This window comes from Amaranthus tricolor, chromosome 6 (genome assembly GCF_026212465.1).
Source record: "Amaranthus tricolor cultivar Red isolate AtriRed21 chromosome 6, ASM2621246v1, whole genome shotgun sequence".
Classification (NCBI taxonomy): domain Eukaryota; kingdom Viridiplantae; phylum Streptophyta; class Magnoliopsida; order Caryophyllales; family Amaranthaceae; genus Amaranthus; species Amaranthus tricolor.
The window spans coordinates 29,854,887-29,880,099 of NC_080052.1; the positions used below are offsets into that span (position 1 = coordinate 29,854,887).

The 25,213-nt window shown below is 32.8% G+C and overlaps 2 protein-coding genes across 10 annotated transcripts; both read left to right on the forward strand.

Annotated features, from left to right (window-relative positions):
- Positions 1–1,182: 1,182 nt before the first annotated feature.
- LOC130815162 (uncharacterized) lies at positions 1,183–9,752 on the forward strand. 3 transcript variants are annotated; one of them, XM_057681535.1, is made up of 6 exons: positions 1,699–1,767; positions 5,873–5,922; positions 6,334–6,567; positions 6,679–6,756; positions 7,660–8,317; positions 9,053–9,752. In XM_057681535.1, exons 3-6 carry the CDS (start codon positions 6,533–6,535, stop codon positions 9,617–9,619), a joined length of 1,338 nt encoding a protein of 445 aa, XP_057537518.1. In that variant the 5' UTR covers positions 1,699–1,767; positions 5,873–5,922; positions 6,334–6,532; the 3' UTR covers positions 9,620–9,752. The 3 variants fall into 3 exon arrangements, with proteins under 3 accessions (XP_057537515.1, XP_057537517.1, XP_057537518.1); XM_057681532.1 differs by lacking the exon at positions 6,334–6,567 and having other exon boundaries at positions 1,183–1,767; XM_057681534.1 differs by lacking the exon at positions 6,334–6,567 and having other exon boundaries at positions 1,190–1,767; positions 9,056–9,752.
- A 5,101-nt stretch (positions 9,753–14,853) lies between these two features.
- LOC130814446 (uncharacterized) lies at positions 14,854–24,955 on the forward strand. Of its 7 annotated transcripts, none has more exons than XM_057680506.1 (16): positions 14,854–15,338; positions 17,203–17,300; positions 17,385–17,501; positions 17,741–17,776; positions 17,885–17,983; positions 18,516–18,599; positions 18,688–18,806; positions 19,472–19,573; positions 19,961–20,077; positions 20,168–20,233; positions 21,174–21,240; positions 21,437–21,490; positions 22,280–22,369; positions 22,505–22,537; positions 22,623–22,655; positions 23,013–23,084. In XM_057680506.1, the coding sequence occupies exons 2-16, from the start codon at positions 17,235–17,237 to the stop codon at positions 23,067–23,069; spliced, it is 1,140 nt and encodes a 379-aa protein (XP_057536489.1). In that variant the 5' UTR covers positions 14,854–15,338; positions 17,203–17,234; the 3' UTR covers positions 23,070–23,084. The 7 variants fall into 7 exon arrangements, with proteins under 7 accessions (XP_057536489.1, XP_057536488.1, XP_057536492.1 ...); XM_057680505.1 differs by lacking the exon at positions 23,013–23,084 and adding an exon at positions 23,117–24,955 and having other exon boundaries at positions 14,855–15,338; positions 17,888–17,983; XM_057680509.1 differs by having other exon boundaries at positions 14,855–15,338; positions 22,626–22,655; positions 23,013–23,110.
- Positions 24,956–25,213: the final 258 nt, after the last annotated feature.

The window sequence follows — 25,213 nt, forward strand, 5'->3', positions numbered from 1 at the left end:
GTTGCCGATTGTAATTGTTTATTTGTTCTAATTTGTGGACATGCTTTTTGTATTTTTTATTTTGTAAAGCCATGTTTTGGGGGGTGGGGGGCGGGTCACTGAATAAAAGGTATGATCCAGTTGGACAAAGGCAATTGCATGTAGATGTGTAGTACTCTACTTGTTGGGTGGTCAGGTGGAGTTTAACTGTGCCCCACCAAGTTAGTGGTACCAAAAGTTGTTTGTAGGTCTGTGTGTATTATACTTCTTCCGTTCTAAAATAGTCGTTATGTAAGAATTATTGGTACTATTCACCCTTTAATTTTATTTTATACTTCCTTTGGATTTTAATAGTTGCTACAGTTACTGTAGCAACTACTGTTCAATAACTGATCTTATTTGGTACATATTTCTCTATGTATAATGTAAAACATAGTAAAGTGAGATCTTGTTAAATTCATCTTAATGCATATTTTCATAATATTAACTTTTTAGAATTTTTTATCATATGAAATTAAAGATATTAAATACTTGCGACTAATCGTGCATTAAATAGCGTGAAAAATAGGAGTGTAGAAACTATTAAAAACTAGAGGAAGTATATTGTGACTAATGTGTTAGAAAAAATTTAATCAAGTAAAATCTTGTTTGAATCGTCTAATCAAATACTTTCATAAAATCAAATTTTAGTTAAGCATAACTTAAGATATAAATAATTAAAGTTACACCTTGTATTGCGTAAAAAGTGAAATGTAGTTAGTATAACGAAACAGAGATAGTACGAAAATACTAGATTAATAACTATGATTATTTGTATGTGTATAGGACCATTGATTATCGGAACGTTGTTTCTTATGAAAGATTGAAAAAAATAAGTTTATGAAAAAAAAATCCGAAATAAGCTTTGAAAATTTAATTTCAAGTGTAAGGTCAGATATGTTCGCTATTACTAATAGCGAATAAAAAAATTGGTAAAAAAAATCAAAAATTTTTATAGGGAATAAATATGCTTTAATATTTTTTCCAAACAACACTGTGACATTATTTTGACCAACTTATCAACTAATTAAAAATCATTTTAGTTTTCTATTATGTCAATGTATGAGTCTAAGCAAAAGATTGATCCAAATCAGTGTCATTTTCAAGAAAAATAAAAGCAACAAATTATATTTTCTTTCTCATTTATGTCTATTCATCATTCATATTTTAATCTCCTCCTATTTTTTCTCTCTCTTTAATCTTCAAAACACTATTAATAATTTCAAAAGAAGTAATATAGAATTAAGAATCTGTCAACCCCCTTGTCTTACGCTCTCATTCTCAATAATATTATTATTATTATCAACCCATCTAAAACAACACCCAAATACCCAAATATAGTAAAAATCGGAAATACCCTAAAATAATTTAAAAAAAAAAACCACAGAAAACTAAAACAACCCATTACTTTGAACCGAAAAACCGCTCTGAATTTGGCCTGAAAACCCAGAAAAAGCTGTTTTATGTTATTGGGTGTTAAAAATTTTGATCAAAATTGGGTCTTATTTAAGTTTTATGATGTGGGTAATTAAATTTGGAGGGAGGAAAGGTGGTGGATGCTAACGTGAACCGGAGGTGCGTAGGGTAATGGTGGAGGAGAGAAAACAGGGAAATGATTGTGTAAGGTGGGGTACATGGGAAGAGTTAATCTTAGGTGGAGCTGTTCTTAGACATGGTTCTCATGATTGGGATGCTATTGCTTTGGAGCTCCAAACCCGTACCCTTTACCCGTGTCTTTTTACTCCTCAGGTAAATACAAGTACTATTAATTAATCTTAATTCTTTTTTTGAAAAAAAAATAATACTAAATGAAATGTTATGTAGTACTTCATATAATTATTGAGGATTAATTAATTGTTTTATAAAATTATTATCACTAGATTTTTTTTGAGGATTATGTAATGATTAATTAATTAATTGAATTATAGTACTGGATTTGAGGTTTCTTTTATTATTGTTATTTTGTCATTATTACCTTGGTTATTATTTTTGACTTTGATTCCATTACAATAATTTAATTGTTGATGTTTAAATTTAGTAAAGATAGAATTAATTTGTATAATAAGCTAAAATATATTATAATTTTTTATTGTATAAAATATTAGTTATAAATTTTAAAATCTATCACCACTTAACACCTTAAAATATAGTTGGAAATGCCTTTTAAGGTTCACAGGAACTACTGGGAAGATAGTTGCTTTTCTAACTGTTTTACCGTGTTTTCCTGGTAGCAAACAAGGGCCGGAGAGAGGTCCTCTGGGGTCCTCCTCCGGTGATTAAGTCGGTAAGGGTTTTGAGATGATTGTTGTTGCTGATAAAGTTTATAAAGAGTTAGAGCTACTTCCGTACGAGAGAATAATGCTTGGGTTTCGGTGTAAAGGTTATCTTACCCTTGGTGATGCATGACATCGTATATTTATAACGGTGGGCCTTAGGATAGGTTCCCAAAACCCTAATGGTAGTTTTAGCTTTTACCTTGAATGAAATCCTTTTTGGAGATTAGCGGAGGGAGAAATAGAATATTTTGTAAGTCAATGTGGCGTTTGGTGATTTGTTGATCCTTATGTCAAGGTCCCCACTCTCTGTCTTTTAGTACACCTATATGGGTAGGGTACAAGGTAAGTGTGGTGCTTTGCCTTATGCGAGTGTTGACAGCTTTTCTGTACATAACTGCAGTTGCTCCCTGCCATGTCATTGTTTCCGTTGTCATCCTTTTGCAGGATCAATCATCCTGCAGGTATTTATGTTCTTCATTCTCTGTCTGGTCCTTTTGATTCTGTGAGTCCTGTTGTCCTGAATCTCAGCTGAGGAGTAAGTTTAGTCTTCTAGGGGGGTAAGTCATCTTTCTCAGGGAGCTAGGAAGAGGTCCTGGGTTCTTTGTCCTGTCTTTTGTTCATGATGGTGATTGGGTTTTCTCTCCTTTCAGGCTCTTGAGATTAGGGGTCATGTTCCAACACATACAATAGATGTTAATTATCTAAAGCATTTAAAATTAGGAGTGTATTACCATTTTAAAAATAATAAAACTGTTGTTCGAAATACTAAGAAATGGTTCAAATTTTTTTTGTTTGTTATCCATCAGTTATTACACTATTATTCTCCTATAATGCTATATTTCTTAATTTTTATACTCATAGGCTTAGTGTGTTTTCTTTTTTTAGATTTTTTGAAAAGTTATGTTTGTAATTTTTAATGTTGATATATGTAATTATAATTGAACTTAAGTGTGTTTCACATCATCAATTTCACATAAAACTTTTTTTTTGCCTACTTTTTAAATAGAAATATCTTGCATCCTCTTGAATCAATATCAAAGAGTGTTTCTAAGAAAAATGTAAATACTTCGTAAAAAAATGAAGAGAAAGATTGAAATGGGTGGATAAAATTAAAAACAGAGCAATAATAGATGCATTCATCTTTTAATTTGGAAATGACGCAAAATAAATATCACATTTTAAAATGACAAATGATGCAAATTGAGTGGGATGACGGAAGAGTATACAATTTCACATGAAGGGGGTGTTTGGTTATTGGTTGTTGGCTTTTTTAGTTGGCTTATTTGATCAGCTGAAAATGTTGGCCGTTTTTGTTGGCTTTTAAGCTAGCTAAAAAAACCAACTGTTTATGGAGATGTTTGGTAAATTTAAGTATTGGCTGTTGATTGTTTATTAGAGAGAAAGTGAGTCAACAGCCAAAACCCAACAAAAAAAGCTAACTGAAGTTTTTTATTTTGGCTTAAAAGTCAGCTTTTCAGCTGGCTTAAATTTACCAAACACTTTTTTTGTTGTTTGACCAACCAACATGCCAAAAGCCAACAAAAAAAAATGTAAAACCTAACTACCAAACACCCCCGAACAGATGGATGAACGAAGTAGTTTGACTAGTTTATTACTATCCCACTCCTTTGCATATTTACAGCTTTTTTCCACATTGCCTGATCCTTTTGAATTCAAAAGCAAAAAAACAAAAAGGAGATTGGAGGAAGTACTACTTTTAGGCTTTAGCTAGGTGGTATCACCGATACCAAGAAAGCTTTGTCATTGTTTACTTCTGTTATGTCATTACAACATGTTTTGTTGCTTGTTTGAGTAAGCTTGTCTTTTTGGTCTTTGTCAATTGAGTTGTCTTTTTTCTTTACCATCTCATCAGTACTACACTTTTTTAGCACATACTACGTGGAATCTAAATTTGTTAGGTTCTTAAGTTGTTTAATTTATGTCAATCATTTATTGCTAAAAAAGGTTGGATCGTATTGTATCGGCCACATTGTTAAGTGTAAAAAAAAACTGCATTTTAGGCCGATTTAAGGGTTATCTCATGATTTCGGCTGATATTTAGCGGTACGACAGCCGCATCACTCTCATCACCGAAGTCTAGACCTTTACTAAGTTTTTGCACTATCATGTCAATGGCGGACCTATATGTAATATGAGTGTTGCTTGTAAGAAATTCTTAATTTTGTGTACTTTGTAGTGTTGAAATAGCTTTTACTTCCTTACAGTGCTGAATATAGATTAGACAAAAGGAAAGGTTTAAATTTTGTCATTTGGAAACTTCTTAAACTAAAGCTGGAAAGGTTTAAATTTTGTCGTTTGGAAACTTCTTAAACTAAAGCTAATGGCCTCATATTCAAAATTTGGATTTTCCACTAATCCTTTTGTATGTGGTCTTAAGGTAACTTGTTTAGTAGCCCTGTGAACCGTGACCAGTAACTCAAATCAAGGATAAGACCAAATTGGATGATTAACTTCTTGAGGATGATTCCATGGTTTACATAGTGATTTTAGGTTTGGTTGTTAGATGTTTGAGACCCTTAATCAAACCTTGTGGAAGAATTTAATCTTCGACTTAAATGAAAGATCAGTAGCATAATGCTATTGCTGATATTATGTCTTATTCCGTGATTTCTTGCTTGGTGTGCAACTGTGCTTTTACAGAAGTTGGTTGCACTCCTTTCTAGGCAATTCCTTTAATTGACTCTGAGCCGTGAGGCCTTGAATGTGTATAAAGTTGAATATCCTTGCTATTTGGATGTGTTCCATTAAAGTTTGTGATCCTCTTGATATGTATGCCCTAGTTCTCATCTTGTTGGCATTAACTCATCCAATCTAGTGTGGCTTGGAATTTTGTGAATATTTCCATGTTGATGCTTGAAATTTAGGCAGAAGTTGGGGTTTTAGTCATTTGATTGGTAACGTCTGTTTTCTTTTGACTTAATGATGAATCTAAGACTATGACCCCTATGCAGTAAATGGTGAACGGGCTGTGTTAAATGTCTCTCTTTTTCACATTTTGGAATCTGGCTAGGCTCTTCTAAGCTAGTAAGGGTATTGGCTTGTGTATATCTTTGCATTAGTTGGATTTGAACTGTTACGGATCAAGACTAGCCGAATATGTGCTGCTACTTGTTGCTAAAAAGCAAAAGGTCTATGCACCAGTGATAATACTTAGATATCTAAAATTGATTGACAGATATTGTAGTTTTTTTAGTGCATCTTTTGTTAATCTAAGTTATGGATTTGTTTGTAACTTCCTATCTTAGAATATGGGCTTAATAAAGTCCTCTGTGCAGCTTGTATCTGGGAAGCCTGGCCTTGTGAGCTACCTGTTTTTGACCTATATTTTGATATGGATATCCCTGATGATAATTATGTATCCATATTTCATTATTTAGTGAAATATTGATGGATCCAGGATTCCAGGTTCAGATTTTTTATGCTGTCCATTTAGGGTATGTTTGGAGCATTACAGACCTCTAAGCTCCTCATTTATCCGGTTACAATCCTGCATTTAGTCTTGCTTTCCTGTTTTTTGCACTAAATCATCAATTACCTGATAACTTGAATAACTGCAGGTGTGCAAAGCCAAGTACGAGGTGTTGCAAGAGCGTTATTCTGGCTGCTCGTAAGTATAATGCTTGTTGCCACTGCTTTTATTTGGTTCAGGTCAGACTAGTTGATTATATTTTGCATATTGACGAGCTGTACGGTTACAATCTTCTGTTTGCACTTTATAGTAATTCTGCAAATGCGCGCATTTCTACTTGCCCACTCCTTGAAGGGGGGCACGAGTATTATTTGCCCGCTACCCTACACTCCCCCTCCCCGGACCCTGCCTTGTGCGGGATACTAGGTTGCTGACTTTGGCTTTGACTTTGAGTAATTCTCCAAAAGCACGTTCTGTTGATTTCTGTTAAACTCAACTCTACAATTTGCATCTAATATCTTGTGTTTGTTTGAAAAGTAGATTAATATTGAGATTGCTTTCAGGATTGATAGTTTAGATTTAAGAATGATCTTGAACTTTAAAATTTAGGTCAAAATGTTTCGTTAGTTGTGGTAGACTAAGTGTGTAAAGATTGCAAGAGAAGCCCAATTTTGTTTGGTGAGCAAAGATCAGTGCAAGTTTATTGAAAAGGATGGTTGGCGGCCAGTCGCCTTGGAGTGTTCTGACTGGGCACTCAAAAATTTTTTATTGCGGCATTTAAATGAGCAGTAATCAATAAGTGCTTTGTATGTGCAGTTTGCTTCATGTGGTTGTAATATTTAGGTATATTACCTTGTATTTGAAACTTCGTTTCTCCCTATAATCTCAATTTCGGTGTTTAAAACTGCTTAAGATTCAGTAATCAACTTGCTATTTGATTTTGATTTTCCGTAGTGCTTGGGTTGAAGATTTGCGGAGAAAGCGTGTAAATGAATTGCGTAGAGAATTGGAGAAATCAGAGGAATCAATTGGGTAAGTGATAGTATTTGATTTGTTGTGGTTTGAGGAGATGCCGACTTTTTCATGCTTTCATATGACCATCTCAAATTATTGTCCGAAACCATGTTTGGATTTTGTTCTCTATGACTTGCTGTAAGTATGTCTATTGTCCTCAAGTTTTTGTACAATGTAAGAGTTGGGAAAGGCAAACTTATTTAATATCATTCTTGTTCTCTTGATCTATGTAGTCGACCCTGTAGGGACTAGAGAGGGTTGCTTCGATTATGTTGTCAACGGAATTGTATTCACAGGTTTTTTGTTCCTCTGACTCTATGCCAAATGATTGTGCATGCACATCAACCAAATTTGTCTTCATTTTTGTATTGCATTTATTGTGCGCAGCCTCTTTTGTGTGCTATCAAGTTGCTGATGATGTTTACTATCAGGGGTCAATCGGAACGGACCTCTTTGTTTCCACTAACAAGACAAGGGTAAGGTTGCATACATCCGACCCCCTAAAATCCTGCCTAACTGGGAGCCACCTAATGGCATTGGGGCAATACTTAGTAGCTTCTTGTTGAAACTCTTTTTCCTTCCAAACGTAAGCGTATGACTGAGTTATGCTGGATGTTTGTGACAGTTGATTTGGTACATTTTATGAGTAATTTATTCTTGGGCTTTGCTTGGATGCTCAGGTAGGTTGTGGTCTACTGGTCTTTGAACTCTGATGTTGTATGCCACTATGCCATGATGCAAAGATGCTTTTGTTTGACTATTGTTGATTTTGATTTTGTTCTATTGTTATCACGTAAAAATTCTTCGGGTACTCGGGCAATTATGGCCCGATAAATTTGAATGATATCAAATTAGATGACTTTCATGATCAGAAGTTAATGCTAGTTTAAAAAGCATAACAATGTCGATTTTATTATGCAGTTCTTTGGAATGGAAACTTGAAACTCTGAAATCTGAAAAGGCGGTCTGCGGTTTTGCTGATCAGGGTTGTAGTGCAGCTGAATTTTTGGAGCCACTACTCAAATCAGGAGGAAATGAATCTGCCGGGAAAGAGGCATCAAGGGATGGATCATCTGCTGCGAGTTTCACTCAGGAAGCCTATACTAGCCGGTTACTGCATTTTGCTGAAGAATGTGACCGAAAGCCTGTGGTTCCGGAACCTTCTTTAAGATTAGAGAAGTTTTCGGGTATAGACAAGTTGGTGGAGACGATGCGCAGAGAGTATGGAGTGAACGTTAGGAGGAAAAGAGGGAAAAGGCGGAGAAAGGATTTGAACAAGGAAGGAAAGGAAGGAAGTGTTGATGATCAGAATAACCTAATGTCTTTTCCGGATACCATGTCACCCACGTCACAAGCTAAGGAAAAATTGACTAGTGACACTGTGCAGCCTGTGAAATCTCCTGATGCAGATTGTCAGGATCCATGCACAAGTATGCAGACTCGTCCTGTGAGGACTCCTGATGCAGATGATCAGAAACCGTGCATGCGTATGCAGGAAATAGTTGATTTTGTTAAAATCTTTGATTTTGTAATGAAGAATGACCATGCCTCAGTGTTTAGGCGTCGACTCGATAGCCAGGTATGAGCCGCTATGTGATGTGCCTTTTCATCTCCCTCCCTCTTTTCAGAAAATGCATAGTGTGCTTCAGCCTGGGTTCATGGACCAGATCAGTTGTCCTGGTTGTTTTTGTAAGCCTGTTCCTAGCTCCTAAAGCATATCCCATTCCATGCCTTGAACCAACCTGGGCCCATGATCCCTACTACTTGTGTGCAGGTCGATTGCAGGATTCGAGTATGATTCGAACTTGCATACTAACTTAACCAACTCGGTTGTCATATGTCTGTGTTATATGTACACAATTCAATATTAAGAGGACTTTTAGCCAAAAAATTCGAGTCATGACTTAGGCAAGCCCAGGCCTAGATTCTCCCCTACTTGCGTGTTTTTCTGAAAGTCTTTTTTCATGCATTTTAGCAAAATACAGTCTTGGTTTCAAAAATGTGCAATTTAAGACATTCGTTTCTAGTCTAACCTCTAACGTCGATTTTCGATGAAGTCGAGGATTTATTGTTTTTCAAGTAAACTGTAAATTATTTGCCTGAAGTTGAAGATGGTATTTGGAATCAAAGGTTAATTGAAAATGACCTCGTAGTAAGGCTACATACACTCACGGCTTGACCCCTTTTTCCACACATTCGCGGGAGCCATTTTGATGGCAATCCCTTCACCCCATCTCTACTATTTATTTCTGGTTGTCAGTCATGGCCGATGATTTCTACTCATCAATAATGTCATTTATCGTCTTTTTGGTAGAAGCGAGCCAGATATAAGAGGATAATAAGGCAGCACCTAGACTTGGACACAATAGAATCAAGAATTGCCAATAAGTGCATCACATCAACCGTGCAACTCTTGCGAGACTTGCTTCTGCTAGCCAACAACGCACTCGTTTTCTACTCCAAGAGCACAAGAGAGTACAAATGCGCGTTAATACTCCGAGACCTTGTTACTAAGATAGTGCATCAACATCATAAAGCGAGCGACAAAAAGGTTGTGATTGCAGCAGTATCAGAAACCCGAAAATCACCAATGCTAAAACCGCCTGCAAAACCAAGAAGTGCTCGGCCGTTCAACTGCAAGTTATTCAACAAGTTAGTAGATTCCGCGCCAGGTGATGCTACCATTGTCGCTGTGAAAGCACGTATACATCCTGCAGGAGGTAATAGTACACTGTCCGCAGCTGAATCGCCCCCTTTAACAAAGAAAAGTCAAGGGAAACGCGGGAAAGTTGGGCGTGTTAAACGGGGTAATGCTGGTATACAAGCTGAAACTCCCATGAAAGTGAGGAAGAGAGTTAAGAGTGAAATAGTTGAGCTATAAACTTTGTGGGGATGTAATTCTCACTTCAACTCTCTTGTGTTTAAAGTTTTAAGGAGAAACTTTGGAACATTTGAAAACAAAATCCCAAGATGTATATCCTCATGAGTAATATACTTTTACTTCAATTCGGTTTTGGGTGGGAAAAAATTAAATAAGGTCACGTGAAATCTTAAGCATTTGCCTAATAAGTAGAAAACTTAAAAGTTAAAAGTCACCATGGGAAATTAACTACCACGTGGAAAAGACAAAAACTTAAGATCATTACATGAAATTTTTCAATTTATTTTATTTATTTTTTTCAATTCTTTCGAAAATCTAGAGCAAAATGCAAGTTTATATATATGTGATTGTGAACCATGTAGAAGTAGAACAATCAAGTATAGGTTTTTTTTTTTTTTTGTTTATCATTAAAATTATCGTGTGAACTTTTATTCAAAAGAGACGATAAATAAATTTGTACTAGAAAAATGCGTTTTATATCACATTTGTTCTAACAATGTAGTCTCCTACGTTTAAGGAAATGTGTTTTACACGGATTAGCGTGCCTTGAACGAAAATGAGCTTCCAGCTACCAAGAAGGAATAGCAAAATCATGGTTTCGATTAAGTCATTACAAGTTTATCGAGACCTAAACATCTTCCCTAGTTCACCTTAGAAAATGAACTAATCAGTTTTAATTAATATAAATAAGTTTTATCAGTAAAACTCAGTTAAAAATTAAAATTAGTAAAAATCAATTACAATTAGCAAAAATCAGTTATAATTAATAAAAATTTGTTACAATCAATAAAAATCAGTTTTAATCAATTCAACTCAGTTATAATTTATAACTAAAAATCAGCTTCGACCAGTAAAAATCAATTTCAATCAAATTAAAATAATTACAATCAATAAAAATTAGTAATAATCAGTTTCATTAAAAATCAAGTGAATTAAATAAGCCCTAAATGTGCAATGGTTGGTATGAGTATCAAATTGTTATAGTAGTATTATTACAATTGCAAAATTAATTAATTTATAGTATAAGTCTTTCCCTTTTAACTAAATGTGTTCATTGAACTTCAAGAAAAAATTGATTTACAGAAATGTTTTAAATGGGAACATTTTCATTCTCTAATCATGTTGATGTAATTAGAGATAGATATTACTATTATTTTTATTATTATTATTATTACTGCCTCCGTTTCTTTTTGTTCTTCCCATTTACTTTTTGTATAATTTTCAATATAAATATTAAATCTCAATATCTTTAAATACATATAATAAAAAATTATAAAAAATATATAATATAAAATATACATTAAGACGAATCTAACAAGATCTTATATTGACATATTTTATCTTCTAAATATGTAATTAAATACGTTAATTAAATTTCTCACTCTTTAAGGTGGAATATTTCAAATGGGAAAAAAATTAGAAAACGAAGGAAGTATTATTTATTGTGTTGGTAAGAAAATTTTCAAATTCAATTACACTGATCGGCAAATTATGATTTACGAGTGATTTTAATAGTTAAATAAAATTTTAAAGTTTTCCATTTTATTCTTGTGACAGTTTTCACGACCTATAAATTGATTTAATTTTCCTTCTTTCCATTGCCCGTTGGAGATTCTCCAATTTTACATCCCAATAAAATACCTTATTATAATTAAGAACTAAAAAATAATTGATAGTAATTCCTAAGAAAATCATTATATCAGACTAATTAAATTATTAACATGTATCTTACCCCCTCCTCCGTTTCCTAATAATTTTTCCGTTTTAGAATATTCTATTTTGGAGAGAGAAATTTGATTAAGATTTTTAAGACATATATAGATGATAAAATATATTCATGTAAGATTTCGTTAGATTCCTCTTAACGTATACTTTTTTATTATATATTTTTTTAAATTTTTTATAATGCGTATTTAGAGATATTAAAGTTCAAAATTTATTGTGAAAATTGTGCAAAAAAGTAAATGGAAAGAACATTTAAAAAGGAAAGAAATACTTTTTAACAAACCCACAAGAAGGGTCAAGATATAGTGGAGATTAGATTAAAGAATGTAAATGTAATAGTGAATTAGTTTATGTGATTTGAGGGAATGTAAACCAAGATCCTTGGAATAACTTTATGGTATACTTCCGATCCTATGTCAGTTTCCTATTAATTTGTTTATGATGAAGATTATAAAAATAAGCTTCATGTACTAACCACCCACAAGATTAAGGGATCAAGTTTGGTACCATCAATATAATAAGTCCGAATTTCATAAGATCACCGCATAAAAAAAAAATAAAAAAAACCAACTAAGAGCCTGATATTTAACCTAAAATACTTACGAATTAAACCAAATAAGTCAGAAGAAACTATTTCGCCGACAAATCGAGACTGAACTCGGACCAATCTAGATCCTGATTAGCTATATGAAGTATATTAGTGTATTCAAACTTTTTGGCATCATAATAATTACTCCATCCCATTTTTTTTTACTTCTTATATTCACTTTTTGTTATTATTTACTAAAAATGCTTAATTTATAATTTATTGTTAATCTATAAGTTAAAGTATAGTCAAGTGTGATCTTGTTTTATTCGTCTCCATGTAAAAATTATTAATAGTATTTTTTCATAATTTTTAATTATGCAAAATTAGACATTAAAGGTTAAAATGCTGACTCGGTAAATGTGAAAAAGATAAATAAGACAAGCAGTTGGGGTAAGATGTAAAGGTACAGCTGTACAAGATCAAAAGTTGTTCCTAAATTGTTTTATGATAGGGTTTTTCTAACCTATGCCACAATGGCATAGGTTAAGAGCATTAAATTCTTTTATGGGCTTACTTTATTCTCTTAAATATGCTCTTGGGAATAATAATTTCATATATACATTTAATAAAGTAAGTAAAAAAATAAATAAATAAGAAAATCCTTGAATAAAGTTGATAGTTAAAGATAATTAATACTCCCTTAACCTATGCCTTATGGCATAGGTTATACAAGCCGATAATGATAATGATAATGATAATTAGGATTAGTAATGACTCGTGCTTGTTTTAATTATAATCACTAACTAACCAAGCTTGCTTTGTCTAGTAGGTCCAAAGCTAACTTGTGATTTAACGTTACGAATTCAATTCTTTCTCTTTTTAATTCATGAAGGTGGGAGTTTTTTTTGGTTGGTGTGGGAATTGGCTATTAACTAATAATATCAATTTAGTTTAAACTTATTTTCAATTTATATAAATTTATTTTTAACTTTAATTTATTTCAATTTATATCACTTCATTCAGTTTATTTTCAATTTATATCAATTCATTTTTAACTCCAGACTTGAGAGAATAATGTCTATTCTTTTTAACTTAATTTTAATTTATATTAAATCATTATTAACAATAAGTTTTAGTAAACATATGTATACTAATAAAAATAAGTCAGTGTGAATATTAAAAAATATAACAAAATTATACTAGTTAATGAAACTCAATCTATTTATAACCTCATGGTTAAACTTGAATATCTTAAAGGTTATGCAATGCTTGTTCAGTATATTTTTATTTGTTATTAAAACCTTGTATAGGTGAAAGTTGCACTTAAAAACATTAATTCGGATAATTAAATATTTTTTTTTATTAAATTTGATATTAAAATTTGTTATAGGCCACCAAATTCCAAAAACGTACTTGATGGTTGGTGTTGTATTTGTCAACTTTAGGCTTCTTTCTTGCAAAATTATAGTACAATTATAGAACAATTGGTGTATTTGGACTACAAACTTGCTTAGACAATTTAAGCTAATAACATTGTCTAGAAAATTCAACTTTAGCTAATTCATTTATTATTATAACATAACTCGTGAACTACTTTAAAACATAACTCATTTATCTATTAGAAGTAATAAATAAAAGAAGTTTAGTTAATCAGTTATGAGATAGTCTAAGTAAATAATGGTGATTTATAATACTGATAAATCACTCGTATGTGAAAGAGTTTGATAGGGTGAGACTTTAAGAATTTAATTTATCTTGTTTTATTTTGGTTAATTACTTTATTGGTGTTTATTTTTTCGTTTTATACTGATTTACAAATCACATTGACTGATTAACAATTTTTGATCAGTTAATAAGCAAGCTGGACATATTATTAGGATATATAAATTCAATATTTACATGTATATAATTTTACAATGTTAGTTATGTACCATGTTTTTGAGTGTTTTCTTTTGTTAAATATGTTTGAAATCTTTCCTTTTATGAAAAGTTAATCTAATTATTTGAGAAAATAAAAAAGAAATTTCTATAACCCGCTAATTTAATGTAGGGACTGCAAGAATGTGATAAATTTCAAAATGAATGATTACACGAATAACAAAATCAGAAATTAATAAATTGTATATCAAAGTCAATCTCTAATTTTTAATTTTGATATATAATAAAATATAAATTAACATATCTCATAAGTAATTTTATTAATTATGATGCAAAATACTAGATGTAGCCAATAATATTATGAAATAAACGGAGTACTATTATTCAGCTAAATTTGACTTGGGCTTGAATATAATCGAATAAATTACAAATAAAGTTAGCTAGTTTTATTAATGAAAGTAGTTCACCAAAATAGTGCAGGATTAGAATTATACCTTAAATTAAAGGATCGAATGGGAATAATACTAGATTATGTCGGCCATCCCAGCAATAGCTACCAATACCATATTGAAAAAAAAACTGATTTTTAAATATACTTGATAAATTTTAAATTTAGTGTCATTATATGTATAATATTTAACATCAAATTCGTTAAATAAAGAAAAGAAAAAAATTAAGTTAAATATGAATAGAGTCATACTCGTATCGTCCTAAAACATATCTGAGTAAGATCTAACAATGCATGAACTTGTCGTGCCTTATAATGTCAAAGTCATGTCCTTGTTACGAGTCTTATAACATGGACATATGTAGGCCAGCAAGTCTATACATTATTTTTTCACTTTAGTTGAAAATAACCGATGTGATGAATTGTACTTATGATTATCGTATTAGAATAAGTATGAGGTATGAAAACTCCTTTTTCACATTAGTCTTATGCATATATTTATAGGGCATATCTAAGATATTAGTATAAAGTAGACTAAATAATAATCTATGTTATATTTATTCAATATTATTTAACAAACAATGAGATACTAAAATTTTCAATGAAACAACTAAAATCTACACCAAGCTAGTGCCTAAATTCTCCCGTATCGTGTGGTCCAAATAGTTAATAGACTCTAGAGGAGAAGATATCGACCCTACATGGACATGTCCATTACTCCATTTGTACACTTACAAAAGTAAAAAACTTGCAATAAATTATAAAAACACTTTTCGCAATCTTAGCGTACGATATAAAATTAGCATCAACCCTTAATAAGTTAGGAGTACTCCAAACAACACAACATAACCCAGCTTATTTTTAGTTTATCGTCTTCCCTGCCCCTTAAAACTTGCTTCTTCCCACACTTTTGCTTTATGTCCTACTCTCTCTCTCTCTCTCTATCTCTTCCTCCATAACCAAAAAGCTTTATTACATCACCTTCTTCCCCCCACTATTCCTTTTTATCTCTAAAACACTGCCAAATCTCGTTCACACTCGACTGAGTCGACTCAGCACCGCCCAACACCATCACTCGGTCACCGACTTCATAAAAAACAAAAAAAGAACAATTTTGGTTTAATTCATACAATTTTCAGGTAATTTTCTTATTGGGTTTTCTATAATTTGAGTAAAAATCCAGTCTTCGTTGAGTTTTTGCTGCCAAATCGCTTTTTTGTTGTTGCATGATATTCAAAGATCCAAACTTTATGTGATTTTATTGGGTTTAACCTTTGCATTAGCATTTTCTTGGTTCTTCATACTGGTTGTAAGATTCATTTTCAATTGGGTTGTAAATTTATAGTAATAACATAATGATAGAATTTTTAGCTGATGAATATTTTTTTAATGTGAAAAAGATATAATATTAGTTTACCTACCATAAGGTGAAATTTGTCAAGATTGGTCAAGAGCATGTTCATAATTTGCGCAATTAATTATAATAATAATTTAATCATTTCCATTTTAGTGTTAAATTATTATGGAAATTATTGTTTTGATTGAATAGTAGGTGGCAATGTAAATTGTGAGATTTTTTCTATTTATGTTTTGGTTATAACTTGGTGCAAAATTGAAGCTATTTGCTTGTAAAAGTAAGGAAAATTTATAGTGCTTTTAGTAACTTAATAAGGTCTGTATTGTAAAAGAAGAAAATACAGTATAAAGGTCGGACTTTTAAAAAATAATCGAAAGGTGCTATTTTTAAAAGACAACGAGCAAAAGGTGGGATTTTTAAAATTAAATTTTCCTTAAATTATATTTGGTGGGCTTTAATTTTTTCCTTCTGGGTTTTTGTGGGATTGTTGCTGTATCAAGTTTTCTTTCAAAAAGTAAGAAACTTTTGCAGTATTACTTATTTTTTATATGTTTGATGTATTACTACCAAAGTGCAATTGTTGCATGTTTTTTACCAAGTGATTAGTGTGGAGGGCATTTGCTGCTTTTGATTGGCATCTCTTGAGGGTTTAAGATTTTTGCTAGTTTTGTAAAATATCTTTGTTGCTACATGGAATTTCCTCTTCTATTTCACTAAATACTCAAGGAAATGTATTAAAATGGCCTATGCTTTGGTTTTGGATTATAATAGACTATATGGAAATGTCTCATTACATCATGTGCACTTCGAGTCATTCGGAAACAAACTTGTTATGGGTAAGGGTGCTTACATCTAACACCAAACCTGGTCTTGGTTGGAGCCTTTAATGGTATTGGGGTAATGGAATGTTGTTACCAATAGATGTATTCTAAATTCTAAGCAAAAGGAGTTAGTCACAGTTTTTGTGTGATGCTGAGAAAATAAATTGTGGATTCATTTTGCCAAGTTTTTTCTGATGTATTTTATACTCCTAGGTTTTTAATTATTTGACTTTTTAACTAGTTTTAATATTTGTAAATTAGATGTCAATAACAACTTTGTATCTGTATTCATGCCATCTTAACTAATAGAGATTATAGAAATACATTTTTTTTGGGGTTTTTTGGTAAAATATTTTGATTGATGTTCTTCAATCTATAAATTACCCTACAATTTTGATTGGAAAATAATGAAGTTAAGATCAAGGGAATGGCTTTTGCTTGTATATAAATTATCCATGTAGAACCCTAGCAATAGTGTATCAAATTCTTTGGTTGTAAATGAGTGCGGATTGTAGTGAAAGCAAGGGAATGGAGGGTTTGGAGGATTTTATTCCCGTAAATATTTTTTGCTCGATTGCAAGTCTCTTTCTTGATGAAGTACAAAGTATTGACTTTCACCGTTGAAAATTCTCCGGAGAATCTGATTTTTCAATATTTTTATCAGCTTCTAGGTTGAAAGATGTTTTGTCACAAGTTTTTTGCTATCACATTTCTTTACTCCCATTTATAAAGAACGGGGAGGGATGAGATACGTGGTAGATTTAGTTGTATACTATGAATGCTTACTTAAATGACAATAACTTAAGTCGTCATACTTCGCTGCAGTTTGTTATGAGAAGAAGGTAAGCTGAAGCTGAATGTCTATGAAGACATTAAAATCATGGAGATGGTTGCCTAGAAAGAAGACCGCTCTATCTGATGGGGTAAGTTTCTCACCACCATAGATTCCTGTTGTAGTTTTGAGAGATTGCAAAGAGGGAACTTTGAAATTCAAATCTTGGTTTTAGGGACCACATGGAGCACATGGATGCAGGATGAGCCAACTAGCTTTCATGGCATTTGTATGTATAGCGATGATGTTTATTGTGTACAGAACAACAAACTATCAGTATCAACAAACGGAGGTATGGTCATATAGATTTTTTTTTTTCGTATTTTCTTGTCATTATCTGCTGACTGCTCCCAAGTCCCATCTAGTTTTTGTAAAAATTAAGTTCACTATTGCATTCGTTGTCGATGTTGAAAGTTGAAATCTCGTGTCTATCTCGAAAGATATTTGTTTTCCAATTAGTTTTATGACCCTTCTTTGTTTCTCAATATTTGACGCTAAATTTAGTCGGCTTTATTATTTTTGTCTTTTCAGATGGATGCTAAAAGACACCCCTTTGATAGCATAGAGGTATAGTGACAAATTAACATCATCACATGACATATATGAGTATACTTCGATTTTTTGAGTGGTTTGAATGAATTTTAATTATATATGCTATTGTTTTCCTAAACCCAGAAGACAAAGACATTGGAGTTGGATAATTTACCTCGAGGCATAATTCAAGCAAGATCTGATTTGGAAATGAAACCTTTGTGGTCTCGTTCTAAGCCGAAGGTGAGAGTGATTTCTTTCCACCTCTAATACATTTCGTAGACATTCAACTTTTGTATAGATTACTGAATTTCAACACTTAACGGCGCCGTTAGTTAGTGGTACTAAATGATGGTGATGCGAATGTGGGAATGATACTTTAATCACAAAAAAGTTTTTTACTTACAAATTTCCATTACCATTTAATACCATCTCTTCCAATGGTATTGTATTGGAATGAATTTTATGAAAAAATGAGATGATTAAAGTTGAACAAGCATGGCCATCAAGGTAGCTAGACATATTTTCAAATTTAGACTAGTTTTCATTCCTGTTACCAATGTTTTTTACCACCTACCAAACGGGCCGAGAGTTTACATTAAAGAGTAGTTGGTATCCTTCCCAGATTTCTTTTGTCTGTTTTCTTACCTTCTCCTCAAAGGCCAAGTTACTAGTTAGAAAATTACTCGACTTTGGTCTAACATTCAAGGGGATGTAGTGCACATGAAGTATTGAAGTAATTCAACATTTTCTCATTAAATTGTTGTTTTCATAGGTTGACGATTCTAGTAGTCATAACTTACTTGCAATTGCTGCTGGTATTAAGCAGAAGAATAATGTTAATTCTATAGTTCAGAAGGTATGTAATCTTGAACAGTTGTATTTTTTGATTCGCTTCATATTTGCATTTTTTTCTCTTGGCCAATTTACATTCCCCAATTCTCCAGTTTCTTGCAGAAAATTTTACTATTATACTATTTCATTATGATGCCAATATGAACAGCTGGTGGGATTTAGATTGGAGTAATAAGGCCATTCATATAGCTGCACATAATCAAACTAAATGGTAAGGTTCAAATTACTTCAGTATTTCCTCCCATCAGATGATCTTTACGCTGTATCTGTTACATTTTGCTGGAGATGCCATAGCCTAAATTAGGTATTTTTTTGGTGTACTAATGACCCCCAAACAGTGTAACATAATTCGCTAGCTAATTCGCTAGCTAATTCGCTTCTTGAATTCGTTATTCGCTCAAATTTTCCCAATAGCCCAAAACCAACCATAATTCGCTTTTTCCGATTCGTGATTCGCGAGAAGATCAACGAAGTATGTGACACTGGCCCCAAACCCCACCCTAGGTGGGAGTCACTTAATGGCATTAGGGTAATAGAATGTTGTTGGTGATGGTGCTGATTGAAATTTATTTTTACTTATTTTTATTTTGTATTTCAATTTGAATAGAACTGAGCCTAAATGTGAGATTGCATAGAGCAATGTTATTTTGATGTGTCCTAAAGATTGACGTTATTCATTTACTGGTATAACAATAGATATTAGGTGGCTACTACTTGATGGGTCTTCCAGTTTGTTACTTATATTAATTTTCAGCTACAAACTTTGTTTCTATAGAATAGCCTTGCGATTTTGCCAACCTTACTCTTCTTGTTCAATTAGAGTTTAAGTTGGAGTATTGACCCTTATACCGTTTCTTTTTTATTGATACTGTTTAGGTGGTTTGCAAAACGTTTCCTACACCCGGATGTTGTTTTTGTTTATGACTACATATTTTTATGGGATGAAGACCTAGGAGTGAGACACTTTCATCCGAGAAGGTACAACAGTTTCACTTCTGATTGGCAATTTAATAGGGGAGTTCTTTACTTGTCTAGAATTTGTTAGGAAGGTACTCCTTCCGTTTCAGTTTAGTTATGTTTAGAACATTCCAATTAAAGAGAGAAATGTAAACATGGTTTTTCAGGAATATATGTGAGTTAAAATATATACGTGGGACCTTGTTAGACTTGTCTCGATCTATGAATTTATATTTATATTTGATATATATTTTTTTAATATATAAAATGACAAGTATTCTAATCTCTCAGTGGAAATTACGACTAAAGAATAATGGTTATTTGCTTATGTCCAATTTACTCACTTGCTGTATGAGTTTGGAAGCTTGCCCTGTACATGCTTGTTATAGATTCTTTTCTTGACCACAGGTACTTGCAAATTGTGAAATCCGAGGGATTTGAGATATCTCAGCCTGCTCTGGACCCCAACTCAACTGAAATACATCATCGTATTACAATTCGTAAAAAGACAAAGATGTTCCACAGGTAACTTAGCTGCTGTGCCTTCATGTTTCTGATCTGTAATCTCTTAGAATTAAATTAAATCATTTGCTTGATTCCTCTACCTTTCTGCAGGAGAATTTATGATTCCAGGGGTTTTACAAAATGTACAAGTTCTAGCACGGGGCCGCCATGCACTGGGTATATATACACAAACAATTATGAATTTTCCGATTTATTTGCTTGATCTTAGGTTCTTGCTGTAAACTTCGGCTTTCATTCTTTCTACTGTTGTTCTTGTTAGTTTCTACCTTGTGGAAGTTGGAGGTGCTTGTTTCCTTTTGCCTTTTTGGATGGTAATTGTTTGATAGCATGCCAAGAAGCATTGTGAATTTATTTTGACTTGAATCATAGTCATAATGCATAAAATGTCTGACTTTTCAATGAACGTTCTGAATCGACGCAGGAAGTATTTCCAATTTTTTTGCTATCCTAGCAGCTTAGATTACACTTAATTTGATTACATTCTAGTGAAAGTATTGATTTTTATGGAATAAAGAAGGTATTAAATGAGGTGTTAGGGGACTTTACCTTACTAAAAATGATTATATATCAGCTGTTATAAGAAATGGGTCAACAATTCATAATAGTCCATTCCATTCCATTAACCCATTGGCATTAAAGTGGCTTCTGCCTAGGCGGGGTTTGGGGGCCAGATGTGTGCAACTTTATCCTTGTTGGTGTTAACAAAGAGGTTGTTTTCAATTGACTCTGGTAGTAAACATCATTTGCTACTTCACATAAATAAGAAGTGCATATGACTTAATGAGCCATTTTAATATAGTCCATTACACCCATTTTAAGAAGCGATTTTTAAAATGGGTGTCTTGAGTATATGCGGTCAATTTAAAATGGGTGTCTTGAGTATATGTGGTCAATCAAGAGTGATTGTTTGAATTGTTGTGGTGGTCATAATTAAGATTTACATGTTGTACTAATGGCATTGACAGTAATTTTGATTTCTAAGCATTGCAAATGAAGGGCTAGGCTTGATGGCAAAGAATTTGTTGGTTACTTATTGTTCATTGTTCTTGATTGTTTGCGACGATGCTCATCTTGTCTTTGCATATCTTGTCTTTAGGTGGGTTGAAGGTATGGCCCCTGTGTTTTCGAGGTCAGCTTGGCGTTGTACTTGGCATCTTATGCAGGTATGCAAGTATTTTTTTGTTTAAGGTTACGAGAATTTTCTTCTTTTTACAGCCTGCTGATGTGTTATTATTACATTTGTTGAATTAGAGCTCCTATGTATCTCTAATACAGTCCATTATATTGTTTTTCGTGCGACCTCGTAATTCATGGGATTTTGTACTCACTGAGTCTAACATATTGCTTCCTTAATTTCAGAATGATCTTGTTCATGGCTGGGGATTGGATATGAAGCTCGGTTATTGTGCGCAGGTAAGATATTAAATCATCGTGGTTTCTTTATCGTGCGCTGGTAGACATTTTATTGTATCTGATATACGGATTGTTATGGTCTTATGGATAATTGGAATGCGTTAGCTTGACAATATATATATATATATATATATATATATATATATATCCATCTAGTTTCTCATTTGAATTATATATTTATAGAGAACTCCCTGACCTAAAGAATTCAGATACATTTTTCTTTTGAGTCCATCCTTTAGAATTTGGTATGATTTTATTTTTGACTATGACACACTCTTTAATTTTCATCTGCACATTTAACTTATTTGTTCATCCCATCCACACATGTCTCCCTAGTCCCAACTCCACATAAAGTACGCCTTTATCCCCAACACCCTTAAATGTGTTTTAATGTCCCAAATTAAATGTGTTTCCCTGTTTTTGGTAGATGATAGGAACTATCAGTAATCTGACACATGCTGCTCCAACTCGTAACGTTATATTTTCGTCCCTTTTTTCCAAAATCTTATTGTGTTGTGTTCGGTTAATAGCCACTCTCTTGGTCTTCTTTGGAAGGCTATATCTATATCTTTCCGTCGTCTTTTGTGGAATCCATTTTAATTGGTTGCCGTGATGTAATTGTTGATACTTTATGCCCTAGCTATGTAAGCGCTGCTATTTTTTTCTACTTGATATGTCCAATATAAATCAATTTTCTTTTGTGCACATCGGTAATAACATTTTATTTGCTTTTGACATTCTATCTTCTAAGCAACCGATGTTATATATATATTTTTTCACAATTGGCAGGGAGACAGGACAAAGAAGGTAGGCATCATTGATAGTGAATATGTTGTTCATCAAGGCATACAAACTCTTGGCGGTTCATCAGCTAAAAAGGTTGGTTCAAATGGATATCGAAACGTACTTCCTGTGATTCAAAACATACAAAACCCTCTAAATTTGTGTTTGTTTATTTTTTTCTGGATAAATGGTCCATCCGATTTTGTCATTTACGAGTCATTCTGCTTGCAGGTGCCAAAAACAGAACACACCACAAAGGCAAAGGTAATTTACTTTCAAGTTGTCCATCTTGTTAATGGATTTATATCCGTGCGATAGATATTCACCTTTTTCTTTTCCGTGATGACAGCAGAAACGTCAAGGCGTCGATACTCGTGTGCAGGTGATTGTTATTACATCTTTCAGAAGTTATGTTTCTGTCGTTTCGAAGATTTATAGATGGGACATAAGGGAATGATGGGGATTGGGGAATGTAGATTCAGAATAGATTTGAAGCATCTCTTTGGCCACGTCTAGATTTTGCACTTTAAATTAAAAGACCGAAAAGAAGTCCATTCTCTATGGAGTTAGAGATTTATAGTTCGTTGATTCCGAATTTTAATCATCTGCACTTCATATTTATATGGGGTTGCTGATTATGTTTGCTATCAAGGGACAATCGGAAAAAACGTCTTTATATGTACAAGGTAAAGTTGTGTACATCCACCTTTATAAGCCGAATACGTGGAAACCCATGTAGGAGTCATTTGACGACATTTGGATGATAATATATGAAAGGAGCGAAATAAATATTTAGAACTTTGGGAAGAATGTCTCACTCTTGATAAAATGGAAATGGGGCAGATTCGCAGGCAATCAACGCTCGAGCTCAAAATATTCAAAAAGCGGTGGGAGAAAGCTGCCGAGGAGGATATTACTTGGGTGGATCCATATCTGGAAAGTAGTAGCTGGTTGAACCTTTTCTCTAGAAGTAAAAAATCAAGAGGGAAAAAAATTTGGTAGCATAATGTTTATATCGGCTGTGAATAACGAGTTCTTCAACATAGGTTGCTAATTGTTATAGACATTCCCATATCGCCTTGTAGCTTAGAAATTCACATGCTCATAGTCGCCCCTTACATCATGTACCTTTGTAATTCTGTTGCTGTGCATTTACAGGATATAATCAATCAATCTTTTATTTTGGTTTCGTTTTTGTAAAGACCTTCATATTCCGTTCAAATCTTAGTCAATTTAAATTTGGGAAAGTAGATGGAGAATCGATGTTTCGTGAGGAGCATGAAAGGATTAGTTGGTCGTATATAATCAGATTCATCTTCTTCGTCCTTGTGGATAGAGATCTGGTTTGTCGTTATGTTAAACTATTATAATTTACCATCATTTTTGCAAAGGAAATTTTAATGTTCATACAAAAAAATTAGTGATATTTTATTTACTTCCAAAGATCAATACTAAAAGGTTGTAGTATTGTGTTGTATTCAAATTCAACAAATAGTGTATTATTATGATGATTTATTATTTTAATACCTAATCAATATGTCCTTTTTCAAAAAACTACCTTATTTAAATGTTCTAGCAAAAAACTATCTAATGTAACACAAAAGTTTGCAAATGACTATCAGTTAACGGTTGTCGTATATTGACCGTTAACTTTACACTTTGACCAACACGTGGCGTATCACGTGTATCACGTGAGTAATTAAAATACTCTTCTTCCATCAATGCTTCTGACGAAAGATACAACCTACATAGATATATTTATTATTCCTTCCTTTTCCATATATACTTTCTCTCCCATCCTCCTCTTTACTTTCTCTACATTAATTGCATCTCATTTAAATCCTCCCCTATAATGGTATGTATAACTTCTCAATTATGGTTTTCTAGTTCATCCTTATATTTTAGGGTTAATCTTCATTTTTTTCGTTTAAGCATTTGATTGTCCGATTGCTACATTTTTTTTCTTCTTAATTTGATGTTTTTTATCTTGCACTTTGTGAATTGATTGTTTAAGAACCAATGTACTTTGTTTAAGACTCCGTAAAAATTGGATCTCAAGTGTTATGCCTAATGTTAAGTGTATGTGTATGTGTTAAATCTAAAAGTGTTGATTAGTGTTGTTGATTAGTGTTGTTTATTAGTGTGGGAATGAGTATACTGTTGATTAGTGTTGTGTATGTGATGCTAGTGCTGTGTATGTACATGTTCATTGCTGTTGTATCAGTGAGTCATTGCTGTTTTGAGTATGCTGCAGTTGATTGGTGCAGCAAGTAAGCAGTACAATCAGTGTGTCAAATTTTGCAGCAAGCAATCAGTATACTGCTCTGGATTAGTGCAGCAAGCAGCAAAAAGCAAGCAATCAGTGTGTTAAATCACATTGTTGTGTATCAGTCTTGAAATCCATTTCATGTTCATGTTAAATTAGTGGAGCAAGCAGCAAAAAGCAAGCAATCAGGGTATAACAGTCTTGAAATCAGTATATAGCAAATAGCAAACAACAAGCAATCAGTGTATCAGTTTTGAAATCCATTTCATGTTCATGTTAAATTGTGTATCAGTCTTGAATTAGTGTTTTGTTAGTATGTGATTGAAGATGCAACAGTGTATGTGATTGAAGATGCAACAGTGTTAGTGGAGATGAATCATCGTTTATTAATAGTTCAACAAAATGATTTCTAGTCACCCAACATATTTGTATAACTTTATTTCAATATGCACGCCCGATGATTTCCTTAACGGAAGAACCAATGAGTTATACAGCGGATTACCGTCGGCAGAACCATAATAAGCAATGCCAATGTTAAGAAACGTTGCTACAGAGTACAATGCCATTGGTGCATCCATCCAGTGAATATAAGGAGTAGGTCCATTGCCGTGCGAACCAATTCTGAATATAGCATTGTCTAACAACTCCTGCGATAGATACAAACTTAGGTATTG

What these genes read in the sequence shown, in the direction of transcription:
- LOC130815162 (XM_057681532.1), top strand. Translation starts at nt 1,606, where the DNA reads ATGGTGGAGGAGAGAAAACAGGGAAATGATTGTGTAAGGTGGGGTACA. An exon ending in GAGCGTTATTCTGGCTGCTC is followed by an intron (nt 5,923 to 6,678) that starts GTAAGTATAATG and finishes GATTTTCCGTAG; the next exon opens with TGCTTGGGTTGAAGATTTGC. An exon ending in GGCGTCGACTCGATAGCCAG is followed by an intron (nt 8,318 to 9,052) that starts GTATGAGCCGCT and finishes TCTTTTTGGTAG; the next exon opens with AAGCGAGCCAGATATAAGAG.
- LOC130814446 (XM_057680503.1), top strand. Translation starts at nt 17,235, where the DNA reads ATGTCTATGAAGACATTAAAATCATGGAGATGGTTGCCTAGAAAGAAG. An exon ending in ATCAGTATCAACAAACGGAG is followed by an intron (nt 17,502 to 17,740) that starts GTATGGTCATAT and finishes TTGTCTTTTCAG; the next exon opens with ATGGATGCTAAAAGACACCC. An exon ending in GCGTCGATACTCGTGTGCAG is followed by an intron (nt 22,656 to 23,116) that starts GTGATTGTTATT and finishes GAAATGGGGCAG; the next exon opens with ATTCGCAGGCAATCAACGCT.